The 25,015-nt window shown below is 43.8% G+C and overlaps 1 protein-coding gene across 1 annotated transcript in view; it reads left to right on the plus strand.

Moving 5' to 3' along the window:
* LOC134438721 (WASP homolog-associated protein with actin, membranes and microtubules) overlaps positions 1-25,015 on the plus strand; it is a 37,989-nt gene that overhangs the window by 6,091 nt on the left and 6,883 nt on the right. The window contains exons 3-8 of the mRNA XM_063188356.1: positions 623-773; positions 4,186-4,355; positions 13,097-13,262; positions 18,160-18,347; positions 21,577-21,663; positions 23,125-23,220. Of these exons, the coding sequence (XP_063044426.1) occupies positions 623-773; positions 4,186-4,355; positions 13,097-13,262; positions 18,160-18,347; positions 21,577-21,663; positions 23,125-23,220 (858 nt within the window). The remainder of the gene's footprint in view (positions 1-622; positions 774-4,185; positions 4,356-13,096; positions 13,263-18,159; positions 18,348-21,576; positions 21,664-23,124; positions 23,221-25,015) is intronic.

Consider the following 25,015-nt stretch of genomic DNA (forward strand, 5'->3'; position numbering starts at 1 on the left):
TGACCAATACAACAGCAGCATATTGAAATTGGTTGAAGTTATCCTTTAACCTCAGGGTAACCATTAGGGTAAGGGTTGGTTTTAGATATGTTCCGTTTAGGTACATGTATGTAATGCTACAACTTTTATGTAGTAGATACAGTGTGGAACGGATCCATACAATCAAAATGCTACTCTAGATTCTTACAGTGGTGAAACATTTTTTATTTATATTGTCATATGCAGTATATACATTTTGTGTTTTTTTTCCCAGTTGTTATTTATTGTGAAGTACTTGGTGACCACTTTTAGCTGTGACAACAAGCGCTATACTAGTGTTTCTCAACGGGGGCGGTACAGGCCACCAGGTGGTCTTGGGGAGCTCTAGGGGGGGCGTAGAGAAGGACACAGCTGAGAAGGGGACGTGCTTACGTAGTTGCCATTGTGGGATATTAGTCCATTACATTTTTGGATATTACGGCGGGCGTTGTCAGGCTTATGATGAGGTCAGGGGGGGCGTTTGGAGGCTTGTGATGAGGCCAAGGGGGCGCCTGTTCCAAAAAAGATTGAGAACCACTGCGCTATACTGTATAGTAAATGCATTTTTACTTACTAACTTATTTGCTTACTGCATACATAACAGAAATCACTGGAATATGAAGAGTTGGGACCAAAGAGGATCTCAGCTCTGCAGAAAGAGGCGGAGGACTGGAGGAAGAGAGCAGAGGACGCCGTCAGCTCCATACAGGACATCACCGTCAACTACTTTGCAGAGACCTCCAGAGCCCTGGCAGGTAGGTACTGCACTACTTGCCTGGTTAACACCAGACCTAATCACAAGTGAGATTAGGTCTGGGGAGTTGCCTATTGTAAATTCCGTATGGGGCCGGAATACTTGGCTATTATGACACACTGCCCTGCTCTCTGATTGGGCAGAGAAACTGTTAAGGTCGGAATGCTTGGCCATTATGACACAGATCCCATGATCTTGTACGTTATGAGTCATCCTCGCCATACTGTCTTTCAGATCGAAACGATTGTGTAGAACTAAAGGCAGTATGGGAGTTCCCAGGCTACTGCACTACTAGAGAGAGTAGATAAGAGAGAGGTTTCGCTGGCCCATTGTTTCCGGGTTCTACTGTCGCAAGGGGGAGGTGGGGAAAATCCCCCTTTAGGCAGACCTAAGGACTGTTCTTTTCAATGCTAGGAGTATTATGACACGCCCCTTTAGGCAGACCGGTACCTGGTCACGTTAGGTGCCCATAGAAACCTATTATGTTGGCATATCTCTATATACTTAAAGAATCTCTGGTACTACAGTGCTTTATGATGCGCAGGCAGGGCCGGTTCTAGTCAATTTGGAGCCCTAGGCGAGCATCCTCTCTCCTTTTTGGCCAGTTAGAAATTGGCATCTGTAACGTTGTACATCTTATCAAGCTCATCGGATCTAGTACCTACTGTAAATACAGTATGAGTGCCCATGAATAATCTTAATGTGAATGTAAACTTAACTGTTTTATTTCACTTGACGTTCTAGTTTAGTTGAACTTTAAGTATTTCTGGCGCCCCCAAAACATTTAGCGCCCTAGGTGACCGCCTGTGACTAGCGGCGGCCCTGTCTGCACGCAGTTATGGTCAGTCATGGGTAAGCGGTCAGGGCGTCAGACTTGTAGCCCAAAGGTTGCCAGTTCGACTCCCAACCCGCTAGGTTGGGGGGGAGTAAGTAAGTAACCAGTGCTCTCCTCCATCCTTTTCCATGACTGAGGTACCCTGAGCATGGTACCATACCGTCCCACTGCACTGCTCCCTTGGGGCGCCATTGGGGGCTTCCCCCTTGCAATTTCGTTGTGTGCAGTATCCACTGAACACTTGTGTGCCGTGGAGTGCTGTGTCACAATGACAATGGGAGTTGGAGTTTCCCACTTGGGCTAAAATTAGAGGCCTGCCCGTTCGTAAACTGGTTTTTAAACTGGAGAGAGAGATGGGTGTCCTTACATATGAGCAACGAGGCACAAAATAAATAGTTCAAGGGCAGTGCTGACATATAACATACAACATACAGCATGCACACAAAAAGGGGATTAAACAGGTTAGGCCGTGGGAATTTGCAATAAACCATGTGACCACCGTACTGACTTGCTTGTTCTGTACGGTCATGTAGGGCAACAGTTGATTACACATGCTGCCTTGCTCTGGGAGCTACATTGCATGAACCCCATCTCTGAACCATCAATGTCATGAACATTGAAGCATAAGGATCTCATGAGATATGATTACACTTTCTTGGCTCTTACCCCACCCCTAGTTTATCTGTACTTAGGGGTGTAAATCACAGCCTTCATGACGATACGATACGGTATCGATTTCTTAAATCAGGGATTCGATTTTTTTCGATACTTAAGAATTCCCCACGATACGATGCGATTCGGTTCGATTAAAATTTTTCCTATTACTTTTCCATTTTTTTTTTTTTCAATTACTTTTGTGTTATGGAGCTAGGGCATTGCACAGGGGGCCAGCGATTCGATTCTTAAGAATGCCCCACGATACGATGCGATTCGATTAAATCGCCAGCCGATACTTCCGATACATCGATACATTTCGATTTTATTTACATCCCTATCTATGCTGTAGATTAAGTTCAATCTCACAACAATTCACAGATTTTAAAGGAAGAGCTTTACTACACACTGTACTTACACATGTTGCCTTTCCGTGTGAGTACTTCTTGAAAACAAACATCTTGAAAACATCATGAGAAAGAACATCATGAACGTCATGATCATGAACATTGATTGTGTAGGATGAGATAATATGATGCAATACTTTGTTCATCTCTGGAGATGTTCAGTCAGGCAGCAATTCACAGATCTATCTTCACTACACCCTGCAACTTGTAAACATGGCAAGATGCCTGTCAACTACAGTTTGGCTGGAGAACATATGATGGAGAGGCTCAGCGTGACATCATGCTAACTACTTTTGTGCGTGTGTGCTTGTGTGTGTGCGTGCACGTGTGCGTGTGTGTTTGCGTGTGTGTGTGTGTGCGAGTGTGTGTGCGTGTGTGTGTGTGTGTGTGTGTGTGTGTCTGTGTGTGTCTGTGTGTGTGTGTGTGTCTTGCCAAAAAGCCTTTAAGCACTGAGTCATGCACCAACTCAGCTGAAGAAAACATCATCTGTTCACAAACACACTAGCAAATGCTTCTTTCTGCTCCAGGGTCGCTTTCAATATGAGGCATCTCGGATCATTTTGAAGTTTTGTTTTGTGTCTGTGAAACCCTTGTAAAGCAGCCTGTTTCCCCCGTCAATTTTGTAAACACGCACTATAATATAGGCACACTGCAGTTTAGGCGTCTAAAATCTGTTTTTTTTTGTTTTAAATATTATGTTAGGGCTTTTTTGGCCTTTATTTTTGACAGGACAGCGGAGGGGAGACGGGAAAGGAATGGGTAGAGGGAGACAGGGAAGGATCGGCAAATGACTCGGGCCGGAATCGAACCCGGGTCGCCGGCGCAGTAACCCAGTGGCCACGGCAGGGCCTCTGAAATCTGATGTTACTATCATTTATTTCTGAATATCTGTAATATCTGTAAATATCATTTCATAAGAAATTGTGAATATCATTCTCTTGTATGCATTGTATGTTTTGGGTCTTGATGCAAATAGATACAGAACTGATACTCTACAATTCTTTTGTTGAGCCCAACGCTTTTGAGGTCTGGTGGTTGAGAGCAAGAGAGGGTGTTTTTTTTGTTTTTTGTTTTTTTAAACGGGCACTAAGCGTTTTTGGGGCATATGTAGTGCGGACACTAACATAACAGGCTGTGTGCCCCGTACTTGAAAAGATATACATAAAACTTATAGTCCAAATATGTGATGATATGTGCCACATATGATATATGTACTGCACGTGTGTCTGTTTCGTTTGGGGGCAGTGATGGTCCAGGTGGTAGAGGAGCCGTTCGACAACCAGAAGGTTGCAGGTTCGAGCCCCGCTCTGCCTGACCCCATCGATGTGTCCTTGAGAAAGATACTTAACCCCAAAACTGCTCCTGGTGGCAGGGTGGTACCCTGCGTGGCAGCCACTGCCACCAATGTGTGAATGGTTGAATGGTTGAATGTGAGGCATCCAATGTAGAGCACTTTGAGCGCTATACACACAACGTAAATGCAGTCCATTTACCATTCATTTGGGGTTGACCAACAGGCCTGCTGAGGGGGATGGAGGAGGACAAGAGGAGGTTCGGGCAGGCCTCCTGGGCCTCTGCCTCTCCCCGTCTGGAGCGACTCCGGTTCCTCCTGGCCAAGGAGACCCTGCAGCACATGAGGGCCCGCGAGATGTGCCTCACCCGCCGCAAAGCTGACATCCGCCAGAAGGTGAGAAAGATGATATATTATTCATCAGACACTTTCATCTAAGGATAGACCGATATATATATCTGTCCGATATTGGGCCGATATTTGCATTTTTAAGTGTATCGGTATCGGCCGATACACGTGTGGTTTTGGCCGATATGCAATGTTTATTATTTTATGTCATTCTGGGTTTTTTTTAAATCACCAAGACACGTTATTTTTTCATTACTTGATTGTCAGACATTACTTTATTGTTAGAGTGGGTGTTTAAATGTTAAAAGTTCTACCTCAATTTGATAATGTTATTGGAATGTTTATTTTTAACTTGAGACCTGGAATATTTGTCATTTTTTAGCCTTTTTTTTTTTTAACCCATATCGGCCCCAAATATCGGGTATCGGAAATCGGGTATCGGCCAGGGGTGAAAAAAAAAAATCGGTATCGCATCGGCCATTAAAAAAACCTGTATCGGTCGACCCCTACTTTCATCCAAAGCAAATTACTATAGAGGAAATTATATACAACATACAAAGCAGCAGGAGGGCTCGCGAGATGTGCCCCACCCGCTGCCCGTCGCACGTCTGAAATTCGTGAGAAGGTATTCAGTACATTACATTCATTTAGCAGATGCTTTTATTCAAAACAGCGCAAACAGATTACATTAGATCATATTTAGCAGACATAATGTACAACAGACGAAGCAGCATGAAGGGCCCGGGCTGCCTCACCCGCCGCATTACATTACAATACATTGCATTTGGCAGAAATCCGTGAGAATGTATCCATTGCATTACATTACTTACATGTACCTACATTTCAGGCTTGTACGAAATTCCGAATTGAATGAATTTGAATTCAAAGTAATGCCATAATATGAACACTAGGTGGTGGTGTTCTATGTACTCTCAATGGGTGGTGTAGCTTAAATTCAAAGAAATTCAAGGTAATGACACCACCTAGTGTTCGTATTATGGCATTACTTTGAATTCAAATTCATTCAATTCGGAATTTCGTACAAGCCTGCTACATTTAGCAGACGCTTTTATCCAAAGCAGCTCATGGGGGCCAGAGAGATGTGCCTCACCAGCCCCAAAGCTGACATCCGCAGGAAGCTGAGGACTGAGGAGGAAGAATACATTATATTGTGTTTAGCAGATGTCTCGTCTGACAAGACTGCTCTAAATGGAAAATACAACAACGAATAATGTCCTCAACTCCTCCCTAACTTCTCCCTAAAGTGCTTATCGCCCAGTGAGCAGACTGAACGTCTTCTGATTGGCTGAGCAGGTGTCCTTTATTCCCCAGTAGCAGGACACCTATGATGTCATGCGGGCGTGCGGGCGTCCAAGTTGCTTCTTTTCCAACTTTCTGGCGAAGTGCCGTTACTAGTTCTGCGCCGTCGGGCTGTTTAGAACGCTCCGCCTCGTCCATTATTTCCCTTGATATCGGGACACCTCGTCGACCGCTATTCCATACATAAAGTACATAATAATAACATAGTGTATGTAATCAACAGCATACGTACAACATGTGAGGAGAATACAGAGAAAGTATTGCCTGTTTTGGGACATTCCTGTCCTTGGTCACATGGGAGCTATTTTGTGCAATGTTGTCAAGTACAGCAGCAGGGAGAAGGCGAGAGGGGCGTCAGTATCTACACAGTGTTACATTGAGAAAATTAAATGTTAGTTTTATTTTTCTAGTTTCAAGTAAAAAACATCTAGTTACCTGTAGCTCTATAATGCACAATTCCACCAGTGGAACACTTGAAAAGTTAAATACAGTACTACACTACAATGACTAGGGATGCACGATGTATCGGCCAGATGTATCGGTATCGGCCGATATTTGACATTTCTCAACACATCGGACAGGGTAAAACTGGGCCGACGTTAAGGCCGATGTTTTTTTTTTATATGTTACGATGCTAAAAGATTGGACTTGACGGTGACTTTCATTGTTTGTCTTCTAATTTGTCTCTATTTTTCATCTAATTTTATCACAGGGAGTTAAAAAGTGCTTTTGGAAATAAGAGGACATTCAAAAATTCTGTTTATTTGCATCATTGTCATTGTCAGAAAAAAAAAGAAAAACATCGGTATCGGTTAATATCGGTTATCGGCCAAAACCGCAATATCAATATCAAATATCGGTAAGCTTATCGGCCTAAATTTTTGACATCGTGCATCCCTAACAATGACATAACACAGGGCCTTTAGGAAAGCACTATGCCTTTGTCATTGCCATTCTAGTAACAGAAAATGTATAACACAGTGTCTTAACGGGTTAATTTTGAAGGGGCATGCCACTATTTTGGGACTTAATACAGTGAAAATCGTTGGCCAGGGTTTATAAAGGTGGTTAAGTGTCTTATTTTTCATGTTAGGCGTCGTCTTGCTTTAAGACAGGTTAAAAGAGGGAGTATGTAGCTAAGCTAGTGAAAGTCAATGGATCACTGTAGCATGATACTTACTCCCTCCTTAAAATAAGACACTTTACCACCTTTATAAACCCAGGGCAACGATTTTAACCATATTCAGCCCCAAAATAGTGGCATGCCCCTTTAAGAGAAATAAAACCATGCTTGGAACAAGTGAAAAAAACTGCTCAAGAAACTGTTCCTTGCTCCTCTGGCAATTATTATTTTTATTTTTTTTTTTTCATTTTGCAATTCATTTTGCAATCCACACCTTACTATCCTCAGTGTTGTGCAGGTAATTTACAGCTGTGGTTTCAAAGCAGTCATTAGACAGACAGACGGTGAGGGCAGTGTGTTGGCTGCGTCTGAATTCACTCTCCTGCTGCAGAAGCTGTTCAGCTCTGCAATGCAGACATTAGGGACATTTTTTTGGGCAAAATGAAATGGCGCCACCGACACAAACCTTTTCAAGTCATCCTGCATTTTATTTCACCTCCTTTACTTTCATGGAGGGCATTATGCGTTTCTGTATTTCCATTTAAATCTTGTCAGAGAAGATGAGGGAAATGGCTATTTCTGAATTTCTTCACCTCATTTCCCTGGGTCAAAACAGACGTTGGGAGAAGGGGGGGCGGCCATGCGTTGCCTTGACACTGACGGCCTCGTTGCCATGGCATTACAGTACTGTGTATGTTTTTCATGTGTGATATACAGTACGTACATAGACAACAATATATAGTACTCTTGTCACCTCCCGCATTGATTACTGTAATTCTCTCCTCTTTGGTCTCCCTCAAAAATCTCTCCACAAGCTCCAACTGGTCCAGAACTCTGCTGCCCCCATCATTACTAAAACCCCCTCCTGTCACCATATTACCCCTGCACTGCAACATCTCCACTGGCTCCCTATCAAATTTAGAATTCACTTTAAAATACTTCTCCACACCTTCAAGGCTATCCACAATCTTGCCCCTCCTTATCTATCTAATCTTATTCACATTGCTATTCCCTCCCGCCCCCTCTGTTCCTCTTCCTCCATTCTCCTCTCTGTCCCCTCTGCCCGTCTCAGCACCATGGGGAATAGAGCTTTCAGTTGCTCTGCTCCTCAGCTGTGGAATGCGCTTCCCCCTGACATCCGCAATATTGACTCTTTACCTCTGTTCAAATCCAGACTAAAAACTCATCTGTTTCAGTTAGCCTATTCTTAATGATTCTTTAACTCTATTTTGTTTTATTTTATTTTATTTTTTAGTTTCTATATATTTATATTTGTTTACAATCTGTTTATGTGTCTTGTTTTATTTTACCTCTCTCTGTACTTACCTCTCTGTGTCCTTGAGTGTTTTGAAAGGCGCTTTTAAATAAAATGCATTATTATATATATATATATATATATATATATATATATATACACACACACACACACACACACACACACACACACACACACACACACACGCACACACACAGACAGTATTTATATACATTTCTGAAAATATGTTGCAGGGCCCACCGGTGAGTTAGTTCTGCGCTGCTAATTTAAGCCAAAAGTGCCCGGGCGGGCGGATCCTATTTAATATCGCCCCCAGTCCCGCCCTGCTGCCTGCCTCTGAGCGCCTCACTTCCTGCCATGGCTATTGGCTATTGGCTATTGGCTATGATATGAATGGAGCCTAACCGCAGAAATACACCAGCGGCGACCTGAGCGAGGCGAGCGAAGGAAGTAATTGACTTTGTATTGAGCCGCGTGACAAAAGCGATTCTGGAGACTAGAGCGATTGCGCGACGAGCGCGACAGTTTGAAGTTGAAATCTTTTCAACTTTCTATGACGCGGCTGAATTCGAAACGGGAGGCAGTAAGGGCGTTCATGACAGCATCTTTCCTGCGAGGTTGAACATTTGCTAGGCAGCGAGCGTGCTCAGTGTGTCCGCGTGAAGCATCCTGGTTAGAATTTGCCGTTCACGATGCAGTTGAAGGGAGTGACCTCTGCGCGGCAGTCGTGTCACATGGCGTTGAACCATCGCGGGAACAAAAGTTTTGTCAAGCTGCCACGCAGTAGCAGAAACCTACTGCTGGGCAAGAAGACCTCCTCCATGATGTGAGGAATCTGCCGTGATTGGTGTTCATAGCTCATGTGATTCATGTGTGTGTAGTTGAACGTGCCTCATTTTCTACATGCTGAAATGCATGTCATGCTCAAATGCAGCATACTCAGAGTGGTATCATCCATATGTATGGTCGCACAACCCACTTACAACAGAAAAAAAAGAAACAAACCACCCTGTCGTCAGATGCTCCATCTTCGCCACGTTAGGAGTGTATGCCGTAGGTTACAAAACCAGTATTATTCCGCGGGCCGCCTGCTCGACGGTTAGAGTAGTGGTTGCGCGCCTGACTTCCATTCATGAGGTCCCCGGTTCGAAACTGCACCAAAACACGGGGAGTCTTTAGTTGCTGATGGTTAATGTGGAAACAGACCAGTTGCGAGAGACTTATCTTGTCTTTTATGTATGAAAGTGCACGAAACAGAGTGGCCTTTGTGGTTGGCGCGCCATGGTAAAGCTACATATTGAACACCTGGGTTCAATCCTCGCAGCATGGGTTGGCGCTGTTAAGTAATTTTAAAACGGTCCTATCTGAATGACGACTTTGGTCCCAAAACACAAAATGAATAGCCTAAAGTGAGTACTAATTAACTGAATTATTACATGGAAGTGAAGCCAAATCATCACATAAGACTTGTACCATGATTCACTGAGTGGTAACCTGTATCTCTACCACAAGACCACCCGATTTCTCTCCGAGAGAGTCTCGGATTTCACAAGCATGTGCCGACGATGGTAAGCACGTCATGGAATTAGCGCCATGATTATTTAATTCCACGAGAGGGCGCCCTGGTACACCCGCTGTCAAAATAGGTAGATCCACCCACAGACCTATAGATCCACCTTCTTTGCCGCTGTTGAAATCTCGTCGTCCTGATGTGTCCAGCTTGGTTGCGACGCAGTTATCCCCTCCTTTTTATGACCAAGCAAATCACGTTTTGATCAAATCTTTTGCTGCGTGGTTGCAAACGAGCCTAGAGACTCGATGACTCTCCTCCTACATAAACAGGTCACTGATCAGTTAGCTGATGAGGCAGCCGTTACGAACGGCACTAACGAGTGCGCCGCCTTGCGCATTTGATGTTACGGCGATTCTTGCGATTCTATGGCGGGAGTTACGTTCATCAAGTTAGCGCATAGCTTACGCATGCTATTTGAACGGTGAATGATCGTCAGACGGCGGAATCGTAAAATAGGCTATAAATAGATCTAGCGACTGCATATTTAGATACTACAATGTTGATTTATGCATTCGATTTTCAATATCTACATACATAAGTGTCAGAATAAAGAGTATGGTAAGGTAGTAGTTTGGGTAGTAGCCATGTTTGTTTTTCAGGTTTCCGGTTGAGAGGGAGGTGGCGCACAGCATGTTGTGTACCAAGGCAGCGAAGTCAGCATCTGATGTATCCTCGAAATATCCTCGTTACGCCCACAAATGCAGTCAACTGCCGAGAGAGGAAATAAAGCATTTTTTCGTTTCGATCCACACTTCATGACTCGATGTCCAGTTAGCTCACTGGAAGGACAGCTGCCTTCCCTGTTTCAAATCGGGCCTGTATATAGAGGTCAGTGACCACAGCCAATGGGAATGCTTGAATGCTTTGCCTTCTGCCTGTACGGACATACTCTAGTCTCCTCAATCGCTCGTATTGCTTGCTGCTGCACTCTGTCGCTTGAATCGCATCGCGCCTGGTCTATTCGCGCGGTAATAACAGCCTTGGCAGCCGGCCTCTTCCTCTTGTGTGTGTGAGGAGCCTCTGTCTTCCTCCCTCTAACTCTAACCCTCCGACCGTGTCCTCTCAGAGCCTGGACCAAATGGCTGCTCTCCATCCCCTCATCCATTCACACAGCACAGCGCTATTTCTTTTTATTCCAGCACTAATAAATTACACTCAGGGGGCAGCTAGTGCAAAGAAATATTGCAAATGACATGACAAGCAATAGCAGACAGAGACCTCCTCTTCTGGTCTGACCCATTTTTTTGGCCATCTGACCTCTCTTAAATCTTTCACTATCTAACACAACAGCTGCTACAAATGGAATTGCACCGTGACCCGACCGCTCATGATTGAGATTGGAGGGAATTGTCTGGCGCCTGCACACTTGCACTCACTGTACACCCCCACTCCCCCCCTACACCTCTCTCACTGCACCACCCCATCTCACTGTCGATGATTTGGCTAGCTTATTTACAGGTAAAATGAAAACCGTCAGATCCCTCACCTTGTGTGCTCTCCCGGGCTTTCACTGCTCTGGGTCTGGTGTCTCCTCTTGTGAGCATGGGGCTATTGTTACAGTTACCATTCAGTCATATTTTATACTGTTTTGTCTCAGTCAACATTCCAATCGTAGAATCCCATAGACCACCTCTTAAAATGTAGTGGCCAAGTCTGACATACAGTTGCTCTTTTATCATAGACTATAGGCCAGTTGGACAGGGACTTCCAGCTTTTTTTTGTGGTTGCAATAAGATTCTCATCTGCCCGTGCAGTAACCCAGTAATCACACAATTATCAGTTTCCTTTTTGCCAGGTGTTTTCTATTGATACTATTCTCACCTTTTTCCCTCCTCGTCGGCAGAAAAACAAGTATGTCAGACTCTCCCCCTGTACAGCATATCTTAATGACTTTGCGGCCTGTGGTTAACCATGTTAAAGCCCAGCCCTTGATCTTTGGCCCACTGGTAAGATGAACTCATGTGAACTCCCTCGCCCAGACCTCTCCCTAAGCCTCTCGCTCACTTTAACCAGTCTGTCTGACCGGCAGCTGAGCGATAGAAAAAGTGGCAAAAGTTTCTTCTAAGTCATGAAGTCGGAGTAAGGCCCACAAGGAGATGAATTTATCTTTAAAAAAAATAAATTATTTATTTATTATTGTTTTTAAGCAAAATCGATGTTCTGTGACTTGAAGAACACCAGAGGACTTCATGCTTTAGTCTTCACCCAAACAGGGCACCTGGAAACACCTTTGTGTATTTAGTAGTGGCTATACACCTAATTTGTGTTTTTGTGTATTAGGTGGTCTAACCCTGCAATAGGTGAACAATAAAGAAAAGAAAAATGAAACTGAGTGCCATCCATTTACTACACTGCACAGTATTTAAATATTTATTTGTATGGGCATTTTTGCCTTCTATTTCGATAGGACAGTATGAGAGGCGACAGGAAGTGAGTGGGAGAGAAAGATGGAGGGGACGATCAGCTAAGGACTCGGGCCGGAATCGAACCTGGGTTGCCGGCATAGTACCCCGGTGCCCTACCGTTACGACCACGGCAGGGCCACTGTAATGTATTTAGGTGGTAAAACAGAACCTCTGGCCCTGCCGTGGCCAACCGGTAGGGCACTCCCCTGCCATGCGGCTGACCCGGGTTCAATTCCCGGTCCGCGTCCTTTGCCGACCCCTCCCCGTCTCTCCCAATTCGCTTTCTGTCCACCTCTCACACTGTCCTATCAAATAAAGTCAAAAAAGCCACAAAAAAATATTTAAAAAATAATCTTTAAAAAAAAAGAACCTCTGCAGACCCCACAGCAGTGTTCTGTATGCATGGTGCATTGGTACAGTATTGGGGGTCTTGCGTGTGTGTTTTGTTGCGTGCACTCTAATTCTTAATTTTTTTTATTATTAAGCATGACATTTCATGATGACATGAATGTAGACACACTGTCACAGTCACAGGATTGCATTATGTGCACAAAGGCATCTTTCAGCACCTTGTATCTGTGAATCGCTCTGTTCTATTATTATCAGTCCAATCTTAGTGTCACCTGGCTGGGGACGACGTGCTGTTATCTTCTAGACATTTCTTAGAATGTTCCTAGACAGGCTGAAATGACACGCGTGCAGCATAGACATGTGGGTTTTATCACAGTTCCCATCAGACTGCAGTGGCTGCTATTATTACATCATTGCGCCGCCACACACATCTGCCGCTTTTGTCCAACGAATTGGAGACACTTTTGAGGCTGCTATCAACCATGGGGATTTCAAGACAAATTGAGCACAGAATTTTTATTTTTTATTTTTTATTATTGTGTTGAATAAAGAATTGCTTTTTTCTTGCCATTTTGTTGCCATTTGTCACAAATTATAACCTGTCTGTGTGTGTCCGTGTGTGTGCATGCATGTGCGTGCGTGTGTGTGCGTGTGTGTGTCTGTGTGTGTGTGTGTGTGTGTGTGTGTGTGTGTCCGCGTGTACGTGCGCGTATGTGTGTGTCCGTGTGTGTGTGTGTGTAGATGGGTGGTCTTGCGGAGCTGCGTGCGGACCTGCTGACGGTGGATCAGCTGGAGCTGCAGTACTACGAGGCTCAGTTGGAGCTCTACGACATCAAGTTCGAGATCCTGAAGAACGAGGAGCTGCTGCTGGTGGCTCAGATCGACACCGTGCGACGCCAGATGAAAGGTGCTGACAAATACCTTGTGCTGCCAAGTACTGTACATATGTGCTCACGCACGCACGCACATGCACATGCACACACTCGGATACATACATATTCACACACACACACACACACGCACACACACATACACACACACACACACACACACACAGATGTATACACACAGACACAGAGAATAATGCACACACACACACACACACACACACACACACACACACACACACACACACACACACACACACACACACACACACACACACACACACACACACACACACACACACACACACACACACACAGATGCATACACACACACACACACACACACACAGCTGCATGCAGCATACACGTAGAAGGTGTGACGCCAGATAAAAGGTGCATACTATGATGTGTTGAGGCACGCATGCAAGCATGCTAAAAACAGATATACACACACACACACACACACACACACACACACACACACACACACACACACACACACACACACCACACACACACACACACACACACACACACACACACACACACACACACACACACACACACACACACACACACACACACACACACACACACACTCGACACAGGCACTCACATATGCACACATGCAGTACTCACGCATGCACACATCTGGGCATGTTATGCAAAAAGCCACATCAGGCATGTTCAGCGTCTTGAGGGATGCGAGGGCTCAGAGATAATCTTCAGTCTGAGCTGGTTTTCAACACAGTTGTCATATCTCCTGGCTGGACCCATCTGGATTCAGGGCTGATGAGATGAGGGGGGAAGAGGGGAGTGTCTCCAACCAGACAGAAAGACAGGCAGACCCAGATATATCTATTTCCCCAAGACTTTATGCAGTGGTGATTCTAGTTCTAAGTGGGGGCCCCAAGCGAAAATTCAAAATAATGACAATTCGCAACAAATCACCACTACCATAATTTAATGTCTTAGCTTATTCGCCATGTATAGGCTTGGGTGCCCCAAGCGACTGCCTGCCTAGCCTGGTGACAAGATGCACCTCTGACTTTATGCTCCAAACATCGCCCCCACAAACAAACAAGCACATTTACTAGCGATGATTTATTCATGCAAATGGGCCCTAATTGTGGCTCCGGGGGAGATGGTTTTGTTTGTTTCTCGTGTGCATTTTTGAGACCAGCTCCCCCTGCGCTGTGCTGTGCTATGCTATGCTATGCTGGCTTTGTATTTATTTATAAAACATGAAAAGCGGTTGCGAGCCGCCGAGTCTTTGCGTGATGTGATGTGAACTCTGCTCCTCCAGCGGGAGGGGAAGCGGGAACGCAGGTGTGGATGAGTGGCAGAAGAAAGCTAGCTCTGGGTGTGGGGATGTAGACTCAAGAAGACAGGAGCTCGTGCTTTTATAGGTACATGTGCATTGCTGTGATTGAGATTGGCACGCTGAGTGGGGGTGGTGAGCCGGCGATGTATTGGTTTACACTATTCCCTTTGATCTCCAAAAGCAAGTGAAATCTCTAAAGCAAGAGAGATGTCTGACACGAGTGCAGAAAGGTTGAAGCCTCTGCCACTTCTATGGGCATCTGTTTACCTTTCAGCACATACATATGGGTGGGAGACGTGACGCCTTGTTTTTTCGTAACATTGGTTAAAAACCTACAAAACTGTTATTTTCCTTTAAAAAACAAATGTCAATGAAAGAAGATGTGGTACATTATGTTTCATATTAGTCTTAGATGAGAAGAAACATTTTGGTTAAGATTTATGTAAAGGTTTATATGTCAAATTTCCTGCGGTGTGACTGTAACATTAATGAAACAATATATAATAATATATATATAAATTAACCAACAACATTTTGAATAATGTATGACGCATTTGGCATGATTGCATAAATCTTAACTTTAGATTAAGATATGTGAATGTGGAAAAAACTCAAGACAGTAATATTAACTACAAGTTCAATTTCGTAACACAAATTGCGTCCTGTGGGGTGACATGTATGTCAATGTTTGTGAATGGGCAGCTGCAAGGCCAACTACAAGGGTCTTACAGACTGGCTCCTAACCAGTCAGTACCTCAGTTATTGGAGAGTGCTGTGGAAGTTTAAGGTGACTCTTAACCTCTTAATATGTCTTCATATTGCAATCTTTCTGTCACGCAATGCTTAGGTTCATTTTATGGTGTCCTGTGGTGTGACTGCTCTTATAGGAGGAAAACAAAGTTTTTTTATTAATGAAAACACATATTAAGATTAAACACAATATCATTATCAAGTTAGCATGAGCTCAGATGTCAGTCATGTATACAAAAGGATTAAAATGGCCACAATGCAGTGAATTCCCTGTGGTGTGACTCCATTTTCCTGCGGTGTGACATGCCTATGCTATGTGTTGATGCAGGACACATTTTCCCAAAAATGGCAAAAATAAGGTGAAATTCCACTGACCAGTAAGTGCTTTATTTTTTTCAATTTTTTCTCATTTTTATCAAGAATTTGAAAAACTTTTTTTTTTTTTGCGTTACGCCCTTAAACGTCAACCACCCATATAGGCTTAGTTATGAAGCCCTATCGCCGAAGCAAGGTGATATGTGAAAGGTTTTACCATGATTTTTATGTGGTTTCCTGTGTGTGTGATGACCATGATTTCCGGTCCATTCCATTATGGTCATTTGACCTTAATTTTAATCGCATTATCACAAATTTGTTTTCATTACATGTTTTATTAAACCTAAAAACCCAATAGTCACGATATTGCGCACGCTATTAAAACTGATCTCTCATAAGCACTGCCATGCTCCGGGCGACTCTACCCCCCCTTTATCCCCTCAATACAAGTGGTTGTGGATGTGAATGAATGCATTATTAAGTGACCCATAAATAATTGATTTAGTCGATTAATTCACCTGGGTAGAATGGCCGCGGGAATACATATGGGGGCGTGAATCAATGGCTGGATACAACACATGTATGCATATCATGTCAGTGGTAGGCGCAGGCATGCCAGTGGAAGGCATGGGGAATCACACAGAGGTCTGTCTGGATATAGAGGTTTTTCTATTTACTCTATACTGTATATCGTTTGGTGAAGGTAGAGATGGCGTCTGCGCCTTTGTCTTACTTGAGAGTTTTGCTCGGTGCGTAATTCCAAACAAAAATGCGGTGTGAAGAAAAAGGAGTCGCACACAGGAGCTTGATGCTGTTCAGTGAAACTGTATTGAAAGCTAAAAATTAAAGAGAAGCCAAAACAAAAAATGGGATGCCAACGTTTTGGGTTGTGCCCATCATCAGTGTCCCCAAACTCCAACGACTCGAAACGTTTGCATCCCACTTTTCGTTTTGCCTTCTCTTTATTTTTCAGCTTTTAATTAGGGGTGGGCATAGATTAATTTTTTTAATCTAGATTAATCTCACTGTAATTATGAAATTAATCTAGATTAATCTAGATTAATCTATATCAAAATGGCTCATTCAGAATAGGCACGCTAGCGAAATAATGACAAGATGGCGCATTAGACCAGAGATCATCTCTTTTTTCCAAAATGCATCTCATCATCAAAAAAATGGTTGATATTTGGTGATGAAAAAAAAAATCACTGCAATATTTGAAAAGTGTTTCGGATATGTTAGGAAACATACAGTTATAATATACTGACATTTCAAAATGAACAGTGCTATAAATTGTAGAGGCAAATACAGATAAATCTATCAAACATTTAGACTATTTAAACAAAATGACCGAAGCGACTGGAGGGCAGTCTGAAAGCGTCAAACGCTATGGTGATGCGCATCCCCAAACCCCAAATCCATATTTTGAGAATAGATTAACGTGCGGTATTAACTTTGTCGGGCGATAAGAGTCTCACATTACCACTACTTTTAATACAGTTTCACTGAACAGCATCAAGCTCCTGTGTGTGACTCCTTTTTCTTCACACTGTATATATAGTTTAAAATATATCTTTTATCTTTTATGACTTATGAGGAGGAGGCCGAATACTCCCCAGGCTCCGTCCTCGCAGTGACGCAATACCTTCGGCTCAGGCAAATTGTTTGTTCATGTACATTCGGGTTCCCTCCACAGCGGGAAACTCCACCCACTTTGTCGGGAACTAACCAACTTTGAGCATTCCCAACCGTCCTGGGTAGTGGCAGTGACGATGCTTATGCAGAGACATTCTATTGGGACGAGGAAATGTTTGGTTTAAACTTTGGCTCAGCCTGTTCTGCCCCCGACCAGTAGCAAACCAAGGGAGGTGGGTCAACCATGCCGTTTAGTTTAGTTTATTTTTTAGTTTATTTAGTTTAGTTCAACAGGGACCATGCACAATACACATTGATTACAGAAGTAAAAAGATGGCTTGTGCCAGATTATAGCTACAGTATATAGCTAATTTCCATCTGCAGTCCCTGGACAGGTAAAACAAATATTAAAATACAATAACATAAACAAGATATAAACAAGTAAGCACATCCATAGGCCATGGGTCAAACACACACACACACACACACACACACACACACACACACACACACACACACACACACACACACACACACACACACAGACACAGACACAGACACACACACACACACAAGAATGTTAGTTGTTATGCTCTTGGTCAGACCAAGTCTCGAAGAGATTTGAACGTCATGGTAATCAGGCTAGCCGAATACTACCCTGCGCTACAAAGGTAAAGTGCCGTAACTACGCCAACATTGAAACTGAGAAAAACTTGAGTCTTGACTGGCTGTTGGATGCAATAAAGATCGGCTCTGTGGTGTCTCGTCATAGAGTTGAAAGAGAGGATGATACATTTTACTTCATGTAACAAGGTAATGAACCTCCAAAATTACAAAACTAACAAATCAAACAAATCAAATTCTGACTGTCTGTGGTGTTTCTCCCTCCACAGAGCTGAAAGAAGAGGTGGTGTACTACGACACGTGTGAAGACCCCGAGGAGCTGCACAGCATCATGCAGACGTCCAGCCACCCGGAGCGCAGCCAGCCGGCCTCCAGGGGCCTGCGGCGCAGACTGCAGCAGCTGGAGACCAAGAGGGGGGCCATCGGGGCCCGCCGGGCATACCTGCGCAGCAAGAAGGTCTCACTTGCATGCACACCATGCATTTCAATCTTTTTTTCTTTTTTTTTTTTTTAAAGATATTTTTATGGGCTTTTTGGGCCTTTATTTCGGATAGGACAGTGAAGGTGCGACAGGAAGTGAGTGTGGAGAGAGATGGGGTAGGGTTGGGAATGGGAAATGACCCCGTCCGGACTCGAACCGGGGTCCCCATGGGCATGCAAGTCCAAGTGTGGGGGGCGAGCCCTATCTCACGCCTTTCGTAAAGTCTTCACGAAAATAATAGATTAATTTTCGTGGTGCATTCACGTTATTGCCCGCCTTTCGTAAAGTCTTCACGAAAATAATAGATTAATTTTCATGCTGCCTATTCACTTGAATTGCCCCACTGCTGCTATGGTTATCCAAACGTCTGCAGGGGCGGGGAGGGGGTGCTGACAGAACACTGCTGATACACTCGGGACTCACTAATTCGACGCCCTTTCGGTACTTACGCCTTATGTCCCCTAAACCTAAACCCTAACCTTAACCCTACTTAACCCTAAACCTAACCCTAACCCTAACCTTAACCCTAACCTTGACCCTAAACCTAACCCTAAATTGCTTGTTTGAAATGTTTGATTACCATGTGACGGTAGGCTACCGAAAGGGCATCAAACTAGTGGGTCGCTAGGCAACAGTCGGGCAATTCAAGTGAATAGGCAGCGTGAAAATTAATCTATTATTTTCGTGAAGACTTTACGAAAGGCGGGCAATAACGTGAATGCACCACGAAAATTAATCTATTTTTTTCGTGAATACTTCACGAAATGAGTGAGATACGGTTGGGGGGGCTTAGCGCGCAGCGCCACAGCACCCCCTTCTTTTTTCTTTTTTAATGTACCTGATGTTTTATGAAGTGCTCTATTGCCTCGTTTCCACTGCCGGTTTTCTGGTAGGCCTACAGCGCGACACAGTCGCCACTTTTTGCTTTTACAATTCACCTTTGGCTAAGGCCCGCCCTAAAGTGCTTTTTGACCAATCACAGCGCAGCAAAAGGACGACCTCGGACAAACCTCGGACAGTTTTGACAGCGCTCCATTGAACTCAATGCTGAAATCGCATGTTTTCAAGTAGTTAGCGAGATACGGTCGTATTATTATTAAGATATGATTGGACATTGCCTGGGGTATTTGTGACAAAGGTGCAAGTTTCCCCGCGATGTAACAGGTGGTAATCGCTTTCCTCTTTACCTAAAACCGGACTAATATTAAGCAGCTGGATAGTCTGCTTTGAAGGGTCTCGGCAGCAGCACACTCGACTAGAAAGCACACGGATCAAAAACATACTTTGTGTTCTCCGATCATGCCACCATCTCATTCGTGTCACTTTTCAGTAAGTTTGTAAACAAACCACGAACCTGTTTCAGAGTAGGATTTTGGATTTCTGATCTAATTAATTAAGAAACACCGCTAGCAAAGTTAACTATCGGTCACGGCAGGAGTGTTTTGACTAGCAGCTGATGGACGTGATTTTGTTAAGCTACTGAAGATATAAACGCCAAACGTTAATGTTACACATTGTTGTGGTAGCTTTGAAGATTACTACAGCCATCACGTTGTGTGATTTCGTTTTCGTCTAGCAAGTTTGAGTCAGGGCTCAAAAGATATGCGAGCTCAGCTTACCATGGTGCTGGTTACAATGCCTATCGATACCCATGTGAGAAGAGCCCATAACAACAGCTGTGATGCATCGCATGACCGTTCAGAAAATAATACTTATATTCACAATACTATGAATGGCGTTTTTTTTATTTATTAGGGGTGAATAACTGCTGCTATTTGCAGTCACTGCATGAATCACGTTGATATCTCAGCATTGAAAGTTTATCTGTCCGACCTAGCAACTGTAACTAAAGAGGGCGGGGCTTAGCCAAAGGCGAATTGTGTCGTGTCTATTCGAAAAGCAAAAAGTGGCAGCCGAGTCACGCAGTGTTGAGCTGTAGGCCTACTGGAAAACCTGCAGCGGAAAAGAGGTAAATGAGGAACTCAAGAGATGTATAGGGGAATCAGATTGATAAGCTAGAGCAGGGGTTCCCAACCCTTTTCAACTTGGGGCCCACTTGAAATTTTCACAAATGTTCGGGGCCCACCACTAACCCAATAATTAATCAAACTGAAATAGATAGTCAACAGCAACGCATACTACAAACGTACATAAATATTATTTTGAATTTTTGGAAATTATTTTAAGGCCCACTTGGAATACCTTCAGGGCCCCGGCCCGCAGTTTGAGAATCACTGAGCTGGTGGAATCCTAGCGGCAGAAAGATATTTTTACTTGGCCATCTGTTTACCAATTTTTATCTGTGCCTGGTGGGCATACCTGCACAACAAGAAGGTCTGCGTCCATTTCAAATGTGTAGTTATTCATTTTTAAAATATACCGATACCTGCTGTTTACTCAAATGCCTTTAGGATCTCTATTAAGAAATGAGCAATCTGAGGCATGTACTTGCACAGCAATAGGGTCTGCATGTGTTTAAAATCTTTGGTTTTTATGTTTATGTACCTGCTGAAATACAGTACAATAGCGAACTCAGGACTGGTCTTCAGATGGCCATAGTAGTGGAGAGTAATCATTGAGAAATTATGCTAAAACCCAACTGAAATTAATTGGAGTTCTGTTTTGCGAGGTCAGTGTGTCTATAACACAGCAAACTCTGTGTTAAACACCCTAAAGGGTCCTTTTTTAATCATGATGGTAAACATTGCATGAGACATGCTAGTACCAACAGAGTAGTACCTATAGTTCATGAACTAGTTCATAATTTGGGCGAACTTGAACTGAACACTCATTTACCGCCTGATGAACAAACTTACTATGAATTAGTTAATTCTGGTGCCTGTGTGCCTTTGTTTGATAGGATGCCACATATCCTTAGTGTCCAGGTGAAAACCCAGCCAAATACATTTCAAAGAGCCCCAACAAAATCTAACACACAGACACGTGACATCTAACACATAGACACACACACACACACACACATCATAGACACACAGGCTTTGCCAATGATATTGTCCAGTTCATGTTTTGGAAACTATGAGCTAACTATGAACAAACTATGAACAGTTATGAACTAGGGTTAGCAAACTAGTTCATTTTGAAATGTGTGAACTGAACTTTGAGCTAGTACCTGTAGATAATGAACGTTCCCAACACTGACTCCATGCTGACTGTAATAGCCCTTTGGTCTTGATGTGGTCATTAGGATCAGTGTGTGGATGCCCACGAGCAGAAGAACCGCCTGGCCGAGGACAGAACAGCCCAGTTCGTACAGCACCATAACGTCCAAATGGTGAGTGGATGGATGGATGGATGGATGGATGGATGGGTGGATGGATGGATGGATGGATAGATGGATGGATGGGTGGGTGGATGGATGGGTGGATGGGTGTGTGGATGAGTGGGTGGATGGATGGATGGGTGTGTGGATGGGTGGGTTGATGGGTGTGTGGATGAGTGGGTGGATGGATGGATGGGTGGATGGATGGATGGGTGGATGGATGGATGGATGGATAGATGGATGGATGGGTGGGTGGGTGGATAGGTGGATGGATGGATGGGTGGATGGATGGGTGGATGGATGGATGGATAAAGGAATAGATGAAATGGTGGATGAAAGAGTAAATAGATGGATAAATGGGGGGATAAGGGTGTTTCAGTTGAAGATGAATGGACTGATGGGTGGTTAGCATGGACACAGATGGATGGATGGATGGGGGCAGGTTGATTGGAGAATGGATGGATATATAGATACAGTAGATGTACACATGGATGGATGATTGAATGTACTTTATTGATTGTAAACTTGAAAATGATCACTAAATCATCATCATTGAATTATTATCATGAGACAACATGTGCCACTCAGCCCTGCCTATTGTGCCCTGCCTAGCAAACTAACAAAACAGTGAAAGGATCTCATTTGATTAATCATCATCGTACTGTATCCTGCCCATCCTTGACTGCTGTACAGTATAAGTGTGGCCCTGGCATGTGTGAGAGGCTGAGTTAACTGCAGTTCAGTACAGCAGCACGCCATGCCATGCGGATGCGGATGCGGATGCGGATGCGTGAGAGCATGGCACAGAGGCAGCCTGTCCCTCTCTCCTGGGGGAGCAGCCTCATTTGCATACTGTAGCTGGAGTCGAGTCTCAGCCGTTCAGCCCATAAGTGCTGGAAAGGGAGATGCAGTAGTGCATTTGCATCCCCACTTTAGGGCTCCCTAAATGAGGCTTTCTCAACTTTTACTGCAGACAAATGAGTGGAGTGCAGCAGCGGTAACATTGTTAAAGGGACACTGTGTGAGATTTTTAGTTGTTTATTTCCAGAAATCATGTTGCCCATTCACTAATGTTACCTTTTTCATGAATACTTACCACCACCATCGAATTCTAAGTATTCATTATGACTGCGAAAATGGCACTTTTCATACATGAAAAGGGGGATCTTCTCCATAGTCCGCCATTTTGAATTTCCAAAAATAGCCATTTTTAGCTGCAAAAATGACTCTACTTGGACCATACTAGAAAATATTTGTTTATTGCTTAGTAAACTTTCATGTAAAGATCAAATTTGGCAATAGGCAGCCCAGTTTCAATGAGCAGCATATGTGCAGTACCTTTTTTGACCATTTCCTGCACAGTGTCCCTTTTAAGAAATAAAAAATTAAGAAAAGAAAAAAAATGCACCACCACTTTAAAACACGTTCCGGCGCCCTTGGTTTAGCCTGCATTCTGCTTTTCCGTGATTGCAGAAGAGGGAACGTCGGAAGGAGGAGGAGGAGAGGAGGAAGGAGTGGGTGGACCTGGAACGGGAAAAGACCCTCAGCAGACTGCGCTCCTTCAGGGAGGTACGTAGGTCTTCCTTCCGCTGGTATTCACACCGCCATGATGCCAGTCAGTAGTGTAGTGTGTGTGTGTGTGTGTGTGTGTGTGTGTGTGTGTGTGTGTGTGTGTGTGTGTGTGTGTGTGTGTGTGTGTGTGTGTGTGTGTGTGTGTGTGCGTGCGTGCGTGCGTGCGTGCGTGCGTGCGTGCGTGCATGCGATGACGACTGATTTTCCTCAAAGTCTCTTCAGCAGGGTGATCAAGTTAAAGTTGTGTGTGTGTGTGTGTGTGCGTGCGTGCGTGCGTGCGTGCGTGCGATGACGACTGATTTTCCTCAAAGTCTCTTCAGCAGGGTGATCAAGTTAAAGTTTCAGGAAGTAAAACCTCCTTGACGCATACTGCATATCTGTTCTACAAAGTCAAAAGGTTTTAATCCATCCATAAATATTCAGTTAATGTACATGACATTCTCAACTCAATTAATGACAAAATTCTGCTACTTCTTGTCTTATTAAGAAATGACTGAAATGCGTCAACAATATTACAGCTAAAATGTTTTTGATTGGGCACTCGGTGCCACAACTTTAAAGGAACCCCTCTCAGTTTCAAAGTCAGTTTCAAATCCTTGTGAGTGCCCAAACAGTAGGCCCTATGTGACAGGTAGGTCTGCTAATCAGTGATATTCACTTACGTTAAGTGCACAGACAGAAGGGAGATGCGCGATAAGGTGCTTAGTTTGCGAGAGCTGGGATTGACACCTCTGTCTCCCGCTAATTCCCACTGGGTCTGATACGGGCTTAGCCGGTCAACTTCGCCAGGCACTAATTGGAGCTCACTTTCTGGAGAAGGGGGGAAGGATCTGCACACGGCTTGCAAAAGACTTCATTAATTGGGAGCAACGTTTCGATCATAGATCTAGGGATGCACCGATACCATTTTTTGAAAACCGATACAAGTACGAGTACATTAATGTGTGTACTTGCCGATACCGAGTACCGATACCGATACCTTTTACCACCAAAATATAATTAAAATAAATGCATGGCCTTGTTTTTTTCCACCTGTAATATTATTTTTATTGTCCATTTCCATGTAGATTTAAATGTTAGTAAATGTATGAGGTGGCACTTTTTTTCCATGCTGCTTTCAAGTCCACAGAACGTGACAAGATTTTGCATTGTTTCGTGTAATAGCAGTATCGTTCCTGGTATCGGCAAGTGCTTGACGAGTACGAGTACGAGTATAATGAGCAGTATCGGGTGCCGATACCCCCCCTTCTACATAAGCCATTTTTATTTGGCACCTACTGATGGCCTGACAAGTAGGGCTGGGTTCAAAAGATCGATCTGCGATCCAATATCGATTCACATTCGAAAAGTGAAATATCGATTCACAACTTCGATTTTTTGTAGATGTTTATAGGCGCTATTCCTCAACCACATCCTGTAGCTCTCATCCACATTCATGTAGGCTACATGCCCACTATTTCATGTGTGGGCATTAAAGGCTGAGATGTTTAGGCTTTTATAACTGCTCTTAGGATTCTAGGCATAAATGGGTTAAAGTGAGAACCCAGCAATACAGAAGATCGATATCGAATTGAATTGAATCGGATCGTGGATCGTATCGGATTATGACCTTCTGAATCGGAATCGAATCGATCCAGGGAATTTGGATTGATTCCCAGTCCTACTGACAAGCCAGACTATATGTGAGATTATATGTGAATATTTTTGTCTGGCCCTGATCAATGAGACATCAGAAGACTGTTGATGGGAACAACCCGTTGTTTTTCAAACTGTGTCTGTGCCTATTGGCCAA

Source organism: Engraulis encrasicolus, chromosome 22 (assembly GCF_034702125.1).
Source record: "Engraulis encrasicolus isolate BLACKSEA-1 chromosome 22, IST_EnEncr_1.0, whole genome shotgun sequence".
Lineage (NCBI taxonomy): Eukaryota > Metazoa > Chordata > Actinopteri > Clupeiformes > Engraulidae > Engraulis > Engraulis encrasicolus.